At 40.8% G+C, this 13,891-nt stretch overlaps 1 protein-coding gene across 5 annotated transcripts; it reads left to right on the top strand.

Moving 5' to 3' along the window:
* Positions 1-20: 20 nt before the first annotated feature.
* LOC139798480 (uncharacterized) lies at positions 21-5,287 on the top strand. Of its 5 annotated transcripts, XR_011726834.1 has the most exons (3): positions 21-633; positions 2,673-2,911; positions 4,812-5,287. XR_011726834.1 is itself a non-coding variant. In XM_071749202.1 (2 exons), the coding sequence occupies exons 1-2, from the start codon at positions 45-47 to the stop codon at positions 4,973-4,975; spliced, it is 753 nt and encodes a 250-aa protein (XP_071605303.1). In that variant the 5' UTR covers positions 21-44; the 3' UTR covers positions 4,976-5,287. The 5 variants fall into 5 exon arrangements, 4 of the variants coding, with proteins under 4 accessions (XP_071605303.1, XP_071605302.1, XP_071605305.1 ...); XM_071749202.1 differs by lacking the exon at positions 2,673-2,911; XM_071749201.1 differs by lacking the exon at positions 2,673-2,911 and having other exon boundaries at positions 4,809-5,287.
* Positions 5,288-13,891: the final 8,604 nt, after the last annotated feature.

The raw sequence follows: 13,891 nt of genomic DNA, 5'->3' as shown, positions 1-13,891 counted from the left end.
AGCCGGCGGGGGCCGCGACAGCCTCCGCCCGCAGCCCCGAGGAGATGCAGAGGGGGTGGGGGGAACACACACCGCCCCGGCAGCCGGTCCGGCCCCCGTTCCCGCCCCTCCGAGCAGGCGTACGGCGGCCGCTCCCCTCGACTGCGGACCCCTGCCCTCCGCTTGCTCCGCCGGCAGCCCCCGGCCTCGCCGCCTCCCCGCCTCCCCCTGCGCCGCTATCGCCGGGGAGAGCCGGACACCCGTCCCCGGCCGAGGGTCGCCCGAGGCGGCCGCAGCGGAGCCGGGTCAGGAACCGCTCTCCGGCGGTGCCCCTGCCCGTCCCGAGCGCAGCCCCACCGCCCTGGATGAGGGCCTGGCTCCAAAGCACGACAAAAAACCCTACCACCATCCCCGCTCCTTACATTCGCATGCCCGCGCTGAAGCCTTTGATGGCAGGAGCACGACCGCAGCTCCTCCAGGCGCACCGCAGCCGCCTTCAACCTGCTCGGGTACCAAAGGCAGCGCACCCGCTGCAGGACGGGGATGGCGGCTGGATCTCCGCCAGCATCATTGCCCAAAGGCCGCAAACTTGCACTGAAAACAGAGATGCATGCAGCACACACACAGCACCACTTCCCCGGCCTGCTAGCTCAGGTAAGAGAGACAGCTCACTTCTGGATCAGAGCGACCACTGCCTTTAGAGGCAGCTGCATCCGAGCCCAGCTCAGCGTGCACGGCACGTCCAGCGCTGTTCGGCATGGCAAGGTAGCTGTCAACACAAGTTAAGCCACCTGCAACTTTCACCCTCCAGGACTACAAAATCTGTTGCAGAAGTTAACTGAATACTCGGCTAGTATCAGGCTCTACCCACTGCCTGTGTGTTCAGACTGATAGCTCTGCTCTTCTCCCCACGTAATTAGGTCAGAGCAGGTACCCACGCAAACTAGGTGGAAATGCAAACATTTCCAGACTTAAATGAAATTCCAAAAGCTGAAATATGCCTAGAGCTGAAATTCTGAAGCAATCTCAGCTGTTTACAGCCTGTGCAGTTCCTTTAGGTATGGCATAACTACCCCTTTCAGACCAGAAGCTCAGTTACACTCATCTATGCAATATTTACAGAGGTTCATGAACTTCAAAGTATCTTTTAAAGCATCTAGATCCACCACACAGTGTTCAGGTGAATTTTAAAATTAAAACTTGCCACTGAAAGGACAGACTAGAAACTTTAAAAAATTGAGAATAAAATGGAGAACTTAAATAAATGGCATTTAACTTAATAAGGAAACAGTCTTCCGTAACTACAAAGTGTTACCACAAAGAGAAAGGAACAAATTGCTCTGCACAGACACGAGACAACTAAAAGAGGTGAGTGGGCTTAAACTCCATCAAAGGATACTGCTTTAGGTGTTCAGAGAAGCAAGGCCAGCTTGTTACTGGCAGAGATTTCTTTGGGAGATAAATAAAGCTCTGGTTCCTGTGACTGTGCTTGATGTACATATTTTGCTTTTAGCATTCTATAGAAGCTTAAAACACAATATAGAGGGCTAAAATTAAGCACAGGCCATTTCACTCTAGCAATATTGGTTACAAGCATCTGAAAAACTGATGAAGAACATTTTTATATTCCCAAGTAGCCATACTTGTGAACAGCAGCCATACTGCATACAAGGATCTTGGAGTTGATAATGGTTAATCTGAGCAGGAACATTCAGAAGAGCTGAGGTATTTTCGTTACACATACACTGAAACACACTGGATATTTATGCAGAGGAAGCAGCCCTAGTTAGGTGCAATCCAACTTCAGATCACAGGCAGCTTTGGGCCTGAACAAGAACCCCCACTTGAAAATAGAAATGTACTTTCAATTGAATACATATCAATTATAATTGCTTTGCTTTAACTTCTCTGGATGCCCTCCTGATCACAAGTTGACTGCTTTTAATTAACTCCACTTTTCATACGAACATGCCAGTCAATTAATTTTGAAACAGCAACCTTACTGACAAGAGACAGACCTGTGAAAACAAGCTGCAGAAACAACAGTCAAGAGGAATGAGTTCCTCCTCCATGCCTCCTTTGTCCTTGGTTTCATAATAAGCAACGCAGCTCCCTCCAACTCTAGGTTTCTGCCCGCTTGGCCTACAGTATTTTGGCAGCTGCCATTTGGCCTAGATTTCAAATCACTCTTTAATCTTATTTTTTCACTTCAGAAACTCTTCCTACAGGGCTTTCAAAGGCCAGTGAATTCTAACAGTGCCATAGCCACACCTTTCACAAAGTCACACCAAGCTTTTGTTCCACACACCAGAAGAATAATTCTTAAATCCTCACTTTAAAATAGAAAATGAACATTGCATAATGCCTACACATCTTTCCTTTCTCCAGTCTTGGGGGTTTAGGAATCCAAAAGATAAAGGTACTCACATAGGGGGTGAAAGGCTAGGGATGAAAGGGATGAAAGAAGCACCTAGGTAAAAAGTCACGTTGTTTTTTGGTAAGCCTTGCAGGATATGTAGCTTTAGGTCGCTAGCAGTTGTATCAGCATTCATATCATCTAGAGAAGTTTTCTACTCTGCAAACACCCCAAAACTGACCAAAAAGGAATTATCACCCTGGGCAAAGGGGGGAGGGAGTAGAGAGTAATGTCTGGGGCTTTTTTGTTTGTTGCTGGGTTTTTTTTGTATTTTAAGGAAGGTGCATAATCTGCAAAGGAGACAACTGTAACTACTTGATCAACTACTGTCCTGTGACCTGTGGTCCAGATTAAGAAGCACCTTTTTGTGCATTTGTAGCCTTTACATAATCTGTGGAGAAGGAGAGACTCTGGAATGAAGAGGCCATGATAGTATGTCCGAAGTTCATAGTTTTCTTACGTGTTTCATTAACTTGCTTGTGGAAAATGTCCATTAATGATTGGAGGGAACAAAAGGTGAGGAAAGCAATCAGTAGTTTGACTAGAGTTTAATTTAAGCAATGTATTAAATATCTGTGCACTTAGAGAGTCTAAAGGACACTCATTTGTCTTCAGCAGCCTGGAAGGCAATACTTCAGTAGTTATAATTCAACCCTTCATGTGAAAGGCAGTAAGAATGAGGCTTGTCAAGTGCTGTTTGACCACATTAAGCAGGGTCATTATACCTTCTCTTAGATTTGTGGTAAAATAGTAAGACTGCTTAAGCTGCAAAGAGGACAGATTTCCCCTGAGATGCCAGTAAAGTACTACAAACCCCTTGATGTCCTCAGAGCTATGCTGAATGGGAACTTACCCTACTTTGAGAAGATGAGGATCTAGATGCAGAACTGGTTCCCTCCACTGGTTCCCTGTCACTGCCAACATGCAGTGTGGTGTGTCCACACCACCACCTCCTGCAGAGGCCCTATAACATGGGCAACACCTGAACTGGGTGTTCAGATGAACTGACACCACTGTATCACCAGTCTTACCACTGACTGACAAATTGTTCATCTGTGCTTCTGAATGGTGATTTGTCAATCAAGTTTTTCATGTTATCTTCAAATCTATCTATCTATATATGTAGAAAATAAGCATCACATGAAAACCTTCTGCAAAACTTGTAACAAAATGTAGTCGTCATTTAGATTGAAGAATTATAATTCATTCTGTTTTCACTTTTACATGACTGAAAGGTGGGCTTGGGTTTGTTTTTTGGGTTTTTTTGGCTCTTACCCTACACACAGAGGTAATGAGGACACTAAAGGATTACAAGAAAAAGTTATCTAAGAAGAGTAGTCTTACCTTTCTTCTGACTTAACTACTCTTGCTATGCAACACAATCAACTAATGTTGCTGCAAGAAATGTTTTTCTCCCATTTCAGAAGTAAACTTGCTTAGTAAAAGTTTTTTGTAACAAACTAGGGAACTATGACCATTTTAAAATATCAGTTTCTGAATCTGCTGTGTATATTTGCATTCTCTAAGCTGACACAGGAACTGTTTGTCTTTGTGAAATAAAAATGTTTTAGGTATTAGAACACTAAGGAAAAATTACAATAATTTAAGGCTATTTTGAAAATTACATATACTTCAACTAAAAGACAACAGTGCACATGAAATGACAAAGAAGTGCTGGCAGCATGAAGTACATCTGCAAAGAGTGTGAAATGGAAATAAAATTAGCGCTGCATCTCCAAGCAAAGAAATTTATCAGTTCCATTTTTCTAGAGGATCCACTTTCAGGGAATATAAAGTAGTATATTTTTATTATGGCATAAATCTCTCATGACCTCTAGGTTTGCCATAACCTCACCAAGATCCATGCCAGTACAGACCACAAGTGCTGTTTTTTACTAAGGTACAATTTTTCTGTTGTTCAACCTCATGCTCCCATGTAGCACTGATTTTAAATGTGCCTTCCAGTAAAGCTAAACCTGAGTGAGTTTTTATGGTATTATACTAAGATAGTTCAGAATGCACTCATTACTTTAGGGAAAAGATTCAATTTGCTTTACTGATCAGAAGATTCGTTACAGAAAAAAGGGCCAGAGCCACCTGATACAGGAGCAAATAATGTATATACAATATAGAGATTAATAATAACTTAATAAAATATTTTTTTCTTTTCTAGACATCACAACTCCTTCTGGGCTACTGTATAGTGGGCACATAAAGAGCTTGCTTCACTAGAGGGAGGCAGACTGATTTATGCTACCTCTGCTTTCCTGTTTTATTCAGGAGTGTCACATCTCTTTTGTGAATTTTATTTTGTATGAAGCTCCATGTCTTCTACCATTTCTTTTACCTTCTACCATAACGACCTCTATTAGAGAATATGATGCAATTTTTTAAATCACATTTTTACTTTCAGCAGCAGATGGACAGAAAATAGAGAAGAAATTGATCCTTAGTATTGCTGAAAAGCAGCGTGAATTGGAACCAGAGTACCAGAATGTCCCATCCTGCAGTCTCCTGGGTGATGGCTGCAGTAATCAGAGCTGTGGCAGAGGGCATGATGAGGTGTCAAGAATGCATTGAAAAACATCCTATAAGAAAATACTGATTCATTTGTTACACAGAACTATCTCCAGCTTCTGCCTGTTGAGCACATGACACAGTGAGGGCTGTTACCAACCATATCACTCTGATTTCCCAGTGGGACTCATGCAATATCCCCGTGGGGATCATACAATATTGAGGCAGCTGGATGCTCTAGATACCCTTGGTTTCCCTCTGGTGAATAGCTTTTAGTCTTTGAAAAGACTGTATAAAATCATAGCCCTTGCAAACATGGGCCAAATAGATGACTTCAGCTACAGAATAAAAAGATTACAAATTTCACATATCAAAGGCTAGTATTTTTGTTGAGGTAGTTACCAGATAGAGCATGAATACTGGAGACAGCTCCTCAGAAGTGGTGTTTGTTTATTCCTTGCTGACACTTCACCTGCTGTTTGCCAGTAGAGAACACTGCAGTTCAGTGGCACAAGTTTATCAGGGCAGAAGTAGCATAATTCCTGTGAGGCTGCAGAGTACAGGCACACACTTTTCATCTTGCTTGAGTATTAAGTTAATTTAATAGAGTTGAGTTAGCTTTTCTCTCAACTTAACCACATTAAAATACTGAGCAAGGCATTTATTTCCTGTCAAGGGAATGGAGAAGCTAATAGTAGTGGTGTGAAAACAACCAGTGACAGAAGTTCATCTCAGTACAATCTCATTTTAGTCTAAATGTTGGCAATTTTTTACTGTATAATGCAGTTTGGATAGTTAAGATGCAGCCTGATTTCTAGTCCTGCCCTGAGCCCAGTCTTGGGTTTCTAGAGGCTGAGACTGTGATTCCAAATCATAACGTGTGTCTGTAGTTAAGCTTAGGCATCGATCTGGTGGCGATAGAGCAGATGCCAAAACATTTCACAATTTATATCCAAATGCCTGCAAAGTGTCAAAAAAGCACTCACAGTTTAATTTTGTACTGCCAAGACAAACTCAGTTACTTGGAGGGACAAAAGGGAGAGGAAGATTCCACAATAGAAGAGGTTTATTTTAAGTCTATGTTAAGCTGCCACCAGGACTTGTCTAAATATAGATTTGTCCACTGTAAACACCCTTAGTCTACATTTAGTACAGATATTTGCAGTTACTCAGCAATGCCAAGCAGGCTTTACATTAAAACCCAGGCCCACAGTGACTCTGAGCTGAAGAAATAGTTTGAAACTAGGGTTTTGCATCAAAAGAGAAACATTAACCAAGAAACACTTACCTCCTCCTGTTGGCATTATGCCTTTGTCCTCTACACTCTCAAGATGAGACCCAAGCTCAGCAAGGGGCTGTAGCTTTCATGTCCAACCCTTCAACTCACCATGGTTTGCACAGGACAGACAAGCAGGGGCTGCACAGAGATGTTCCTTGAGCTTCTGCAGCAGCTCAAGAGACACTGCAGGAAACAGTGGTGGGCAGGTTTGGGTCATTGTTCTGCCACTTGGAAATCCTGGCATCAGTACCATGGTTTCCTGCTAACTTCTGCCCTCCACTTGTTAATGCTTGCTGTGCCTCCAAACCATCAGTCCTTGTATTCTGCAGCAGCAGAATGTAGTGAACTGAAAGCATCTATCTCAGATACTGGTAATTTTGTAGCGAAGAGCTTGGATAATTTACAGTCAATAAATTAGCTTAAAAATGTACTTGCTCTGACATCTACAACATAAACATATCCAGCATATCCTACCACTGCAATGTGGCACTCTCTCCAAGTTTATGAGAGAATCATCCCTCTGGTGACTGTGAATAATATAGGAAACCATTTCATTACTGACCATTTGAGTTTCCTTACAAAAAAGCACAAATCCAGACAAGAATGTCTTCACCGAAACAATCTGGGGACTCCTCTGCAACTTCCCTGTAAACTAGACATAAACTGGGTTTACTGTACCTGTGTTGAACTTCATTTGGATTTTGGGCTTTGCTACCTAAGTAGTATATGAAAAAGACTGCTGGATGGAAGGAAGAATGGGACACTGTATTTCATCAAGCTGGCAGCCCAAGATCTGCCAGCACTGTGCTCTTGCAGGGTCAGCTTTTGGAATGGTTCCAACCCTCAGTGTAATACCTGAACCGGGAGATCTCTGACATGTATCATCTTCTAACTAAATTAAGGAACATGATATAGCTCTGAAACCTTTGCAGTCTGGTTTGTGGACTGCCACCGGGATTGTGGACACAGGCACCCCATCAGCTGCTGAGTTCACTTTGGGACTTTTCTGGTCAGGATGTAAGTACCATCTTCATATTTACATATCTGTATATAATTCGTCATCATTACTATTATCACTATTATTTTTATTGAGTCTTTTCTAGATTTTTTCCAATTGTCCCTCTTGCTTATTCCATCTTTATTTTCCCCCGAGAGCAATAGGGAGATAACAGAGTATCTGACTCCTGGTTATTGGCTAAAACTGAGAAGATTTTCCATTTCAGTAAGTCAACAGTGAATTATAGGAGCATAATTACTTTCCTTAAGGGGAAATTCTCTGCTTTAGGGTAGGCTGACAGACCACCTTTAGTTTCTCCAGTGCCCGGATGGGAAACATCCTTAATGGCTTCCTTTAACCTATCTTTGAAGTCCTGCTGTCACTATATAACTCTCTGGAAACAGAAGTCTCAGCCAGGAGCGCTGCCTCTGAGCCCAGCATTTGGGAGGGGAAAACAAAAAAGCCTTTGCTGAATCCTTGCTGAGACTTTCCCTCACCTCTGCCTTAAGCCAACTTGGATGAGAAAGCTGTAGCAAGTGTCAGACTTTTATTGCATGCTCTATTTTTTGGGGATTTGTTGTTGAGGAATAAAGTGAAGCCTGAGCATCGTGTGGGCAACTTTAGTATCAGCACAGAAGCTGAGTGAATGGTGCCCTGGTTCCTTTTGGCTCTGCAGGGATAATGATGCTGTGCCTTTCACTGAACTCTGAGACCTGAGGAGGAAGCATTCAGTTTAGAAACCACTCTAAAATTTTCAGGAAGGTGTAGAAGAGCTACGTTTTGAAAAACTAATTTCGAAGCACACTCATCCAATTTAGAATTTGCAACCAAATCCAGTTCCCATTTCTGCTTGTCCAAGTCCAAAATAACATCACGTTGGTTATTTCATCACTATGAACAAGAACAGCAGCTGGCCCACACTATCAAGGTAAGTGCCAATTTTAATCCTCAACAAATTTAAGTCCTTTGGGGAACTGGTCAAAGGTTCACTGATGTTAGCTAAATTATAACCTTAAAGCTTCCTTCCATTAATATATTTAAAATAAGGTGGCAACTCATAAATGCAATGCCAAAAAAAAGCAAAGACTTAAAAACTCTTCTTTCAACAACAGTCTTAAAAATAGGATTTTAGAAGATAGGAAATAAATGAAAAGCATGTGCTGTACTGTCAGCAACAGATGAGACTTTTTTAGTATAACAACTAAGCTAGGCAGGTTCATTATCATCAGTAAATTACAGGACATTTATATCATTATAGAAAAAAACTCAAAAGTATAGTTCTGCAGTGGTAAAAGAAAGCTGCTTCTGTATTTATAAGAGATTACTAAAATGCAGTGTGGACCAAAGAGCAAGATTTGCAAGAGGAGTAACAGGAAAATAAGCCCAGTGGCACATTCAGAAAAACAAACAAACAAACAAACAAACCAACCAAGAAGCCAAAACCACAAAAAATCCAAAGCACAAAGACCCAAACAAAAGGATGCGTTTTAAATATATTTTCATTATGCCACACACACAAAAAATAACAAGCTACAATTTTGGCTGCTTTTGCCAGTATAAACCATTCAAGATGTGAATTTTGCAGCCTTAAAGACTCAGTCACAATCAGTTCTATTCTAATAATCTATAGTTTATTCAACATTTAGTGGCTTTACCTAGTAAATCTTCAGCAAATCTTGAGCAAATTTTATTACTATTATGAGGGATCCTGACCCTGATCAATTAAGCATTAGGACTCTTTGAGAAAGAAGCCAGCTTACTCTTACAGTTTTCTTCAAATTTTCCATTTTCCATCAAGGAAAACGGAGACAGACATCTTACACTTAATAGAAACCTGAAACTAAGAAAAAGCTTCATAATCAGAACATTTAAAATATTTAAAATTAACAGAGTTCTGTAGAAACTGAGTGAAGTATTTGGAAAAAAACAATCTAATTTAGCAAAAACTGTAATCTGGTCCATTTCTGATCTGAAAACAAGCTGGATTACCCCTTTGCTCAGTTATTAGGCAATGCAAAGGCAAGTATTCTGTTCACATCGTGCCCTCTTTGGCCTTGTTATTCCCTTGACACATCCAAATGGCTTTTACATATTGCTCATAATGATTTGTTTTGTTATTCTAATCAGCATTCAGTTAACTGGAGGGTGGTTAAGTTAAGCTGTTAAACACTAGTACAGAAACAAACTTACATTCCTTGCCTGACAGTCCTGCCCTGCCAACAGCCTCCACCTTGAAGGTTAAAAGTTCAAAGTGTAAAAACACTCTGAGGGTTCTTGCTCTTGGTAGACACGGGAGATGAAGCCGATTATTTCCTTCGTGGTTGTCTGTCTGTCTGTCTGTCCCGTTGGACTCTTTGTAGACAAAGTCAGGGACAAGCCTGAAACTGTAAATCTGAAACGAGCAGTTGCCACACTCACCTCCAGCCTGCACACTGGCAGTGCTAAAAAGGGGCTACAGTATGCAATCAAAAACGGGTCTTTCTTTTTTGTCTTTCTCTTACAGATCAGGCAACAGTTAGAGCTAAGACAGGTGATAAAACTGTCTGGACATCGATGCTATTTTTAACCACATTTGCACGGATTTCCCTAGAAACAACTCTTTATGGTGAAAAAATAAAATCATTATGTTCCAGACAAACTTAGCAGGGTTAATGCTGTCAAGAGACCACATTTCCCCAAGAATCTAGGTAAGATTAGGTTCAAATTATAGTTAACATGAATTTTAATGCAAGGTGCCATAATTTCAATTAGGTGAATTCCTAAAATATACCATAAAACAAAAGTCAAAGCTTTATTGTGCAATCTTGACTCACACAAAATTGTTCTTGCAATACATCATCCCATAAATCTGGGAGATTGCTAAAACAAGGACACTGTATTCCTGAGAGAATATCTGGGAAGCTCTTGGACTGTTTCAGATAAACAGCTAAATTCCATCTTAATTCAGACACTCATTTCAGTTACTCAGTCAATACATACACACTTAACAGTAGGAGATGCTTTATACTACATGGAAATTTTTTAAGAAACTTAATGACTTTTCACAATATGAGACAGTTACCTAGAAAACCCTTCATTACATTGAGGAGCTAACAGCATTAAAATAATCCTTAAACACTCAAGAGAACAGCAAAACTAATCCCAGAGTTCCTTAATAGCATGAGGAATGCAGTAAGTTTTAACAGGTTTAATTCCTTAATATGTTGTCATGGCTAGCACTTATTTTGGTAAAACCCAGGAAAATAAATTCACTAAATTTGTTCACTAAATAAGTCCACTAAATTTGCTACAAAAATCCCTGTGCAAGAAAAGAGAATATATAATTTTAAAATTAAACAGAAATAGTTCCTGACAAGGAAAAGTAACATGAGTGTATTAAGTTTAAAAGCTTTATTTTAATCACCTACCCAAAGAAACTCATTTCCAGCTATGGTTTCTAAGACACTTAATATTTTGCCAGTATATAAACACTGCAGCTGTGAATCACATTTAGCAACTTCAATTTCTCTACTGCCAAGGCTGTGCTACATTTTCTACTCACATTGGGACCTAGAAAATTGGCAGACTAATTCAGGAGTTACATCTAGATCTAGAAGCACTGCAAATGCAGGACAGTAACCCCAAAACTCAGCCAAGCTTTTCTTCCCCCATCCGCTCAAGTATATACTGGCACAGAAATTATAACATAGTTTAGGAAAAGAAATCATAGAATCATGGAATAATTTGGAAGGGATCTCTAAAGGTCATCTAGTCCAACCCCCCTGCAGCAAGCAGGGACACCCTCAACTGGATCAGGTTGCTCAGAACCTTGTCGAGCCTCACCTTGAGTATCTCCAGGGATGAGGCCTCTACCTCCCTGGGCAACCTGTTCCATTTTTCCATTAACTTCAAGGTAAAGAATTGTTTCCAGTATCAAATATAATCTGTTTTTCTCTAATTTTAAACCCTTGCCCTCATCCTATCACTACAAGCCCTGGCAAACAGTCCATCTCCAGCCTTGCTGTAGGCCCCTTCAGGTACAAGGTTGCTATTAGGTCTCCCTGGAGTCTTCTTTCCTCCAGGCTGAACAACCCCAGCTCCCTCAGCCTGTCTTTGTAGGAGAGGTGTTCCAGCCCCCTGATCATTTCATAGCCCTCCTCTGGACCTGCTCCATCAGGCCCACGTCCTGCCTGTATTCAGGGCTTGAGGGCTGGACACAGTACTCCAGGTGAGCTCTTCCCAGAGCAAAGTGGCACAATCACCTCCGAACTGTGAGCAAGAAAGATGCTTTGTTGCCAAGGATCCTTTTCCCTACTAATAAGTACTTTTACACTTGTCCATCTAGTACTGCTCTCTACTCTCCTGTGCTTCTAAATTCCCAGCAAGTCTCTCTGAAGTTCATCCATCTCTCAGTTCTCTAACTGGAGTTTGCTTTGGGTACTTTCAGCTTCCAGCACTGCTGCCTAAAAGAAACACAATTCATTACTATTACTTGGCCTAGGGCTTCTTGCAGCCAGTAGAGAGCTGATTTTGGAATCCTAGCTAGGCAGAGGAAAGGGCTAGTCAAAAGATATTTGAATACCTATCCTATTTTCTCTCTGCCTCTTTATTAGCCTTAAATGCCAACTTTTCTCATTCACCCAGGTTTATCTATTCTCCTGCTCATCATGGCAGCACAGTGTTCCACCATCCTCCTTCAGTTCCCTGTGAGTGACAGACTTGGAATCATAGAGTCAATAAGTTTTGAAAAGACCTTACCAAAGTCCAATCTTCAACCCAACACAACTACCAGATATACAGCACATCCCTTACACAAACAAGGAAACATTTTAGGTTCTCCTTCTCTCATATTTATTAGCAGATAAGAAATGTAGCTGTACTGTTGTATACTTTATACTCAAAATATGTAAGATGTCTTTTCCTGTAACTTTGTACAAATACACCTCTCTGTCCCTATGAGCTTAGAAAGAAAGATGAAATTTTGCAAGTACCATCAAGGTAAGAAGGCCTTGTTAAGGCCAAGATACTGGAGCTTTTGCTGTGGCAAAAAAGGCCCAAATTCTAACCAGAAGGCATCTGCAAAAGGTGAAACATAAAGGTTTAATTCAGAGAGCGAAAAATTATTTGGAATTGTCCCTCGATAACAGCTCAAGAAATACTGCTACACATCTACTAAAATGGACAGAGTTAAGCATGCACAATAATACTTTGAATATTCACCTATCCAAAGCAAGGACCATCTCCTATGATTTTTTTTAAGCAAGTAGTGTAATTCCCAGATTCCCCACTCAGCCATTTACGTGAAAATACCAGAAATGGCCCAACTAGAATCAAAGACAGCAAAAATAAAGACAGATATCTTTCTCTGACTCCTAGTTCTCATTTTCTTATTTTTCCCATTAATGACAGACTGACAGATAGAAGGAAGTGTACATCCACCCCACAGTCTTCCATACGAGTAAATAAAATAAAATAAAAAATCAGGTGTTTATTTGAAGTCTGCATGAAGGCACAGATGAGCTTGATTACAGACACATCATAGCAATTACAAATATATGCAAACACCTTGAGATATACAACAAAGCAATAATACAGCTAATACAGGAATAAAATATAACTTGCAAAACCAAACAAACAAAAAATAACAACAAAACAAAAAAAAAAAACCAAACCAAAAAACCAAACCAAACTTCTTTGTATCTGAGGTTCTTTCAATTGTAAGCCCCAATCCACACCAAAACAGTGCAACACTTTCAAAGTCATCACTTGGATTCATGCTCCAGACATCTGCACTCTGGCCATTGTTGTTAACCAGAGGATTTATAAATTTGATCAAATTTGAACAGGTTTCCTTCACAAGGATCAGAAAACATAAGAATAGCCAACTAGACACCCAAACAACCTACAATGAGGCTTTGTAGATATTCTAAATACACAAGAGCAATCACCAAAGTACTGAAATTAAATAAGAGCTTCAGAAAAACTGAAGGACGCTTTTTCCATTTTCACTTGGATTTGAGGAAATTGCTGTATTTCTGCAGGAAAGGAACAGTCTACAGCTGTCAGGTGATTTATTTTTTTTTCTTCCTCCACAGGAGGCTTAGATTTCATCTGAAAACACCAGCCAAAAACAAGTCAGCAATCACAAACTAAAGTGCCTTGGACAACTTAGGCTTTACCACTAGAATTAAACACCTTTGCTTATAGATACAGTATTACTTTTTATCTTGAGGAAACCTGGCTTTGCACACGAGACTATTCCCAATATTTCTGCAGAAAGGTGAACCATTTTTGGTTTTTTCCTTAGATACCACTGCCAGGAACTTAAAGAACTGCAACAGAGCACTTTCTGCAAGGGAATCATACAGGAAAAAAAGGCAGTTTAGTACAGACAAGTCCCAGGCCTAGACAAAGAGAATGCTGAGTAGCAATTTACTATAAGGACACACAGTTTTCTCAAACTTAACCCTCAACCATCTGTCCCAAGTCCCCATTGTTGCTGCACAAAAGCTTCACAACTTCCAGAGCCCAGTTCCAGTGAGGAAAGGCTCCTATGCAGGTAACCCATGCAGAACAAAACCTAGCACAGATAAGACATTTCTCCTGACCCTGCAGCCACATCATCCCAACCTAAAGATGAGGTAGTATTTTCTTTGGAGCCCAACTACTTGAAAAGGAACAAGTGCTACTACTAGCAGCTGTTTGGCACTGCATTAACAGACTC

The sequence above is a fragment of the Heliangelus exortis genome, chromosome 7 (genome assembly GCF_036169615.1).
Source record: "Heliangelus exortis chromosome 7, bHelExo1.hap1, whole genome shotgun sequence".
NCBI classification, from domain to species: domain Eukaryota; kingdom Metazoa; phylum Chordata; class Aves; order Apodiformes; family Trochilidae; genus Heliangelus; species Heliangelus exortis.
This window is presented reverse-complemented; position numbering and strand designations above follow the sequence as displayed.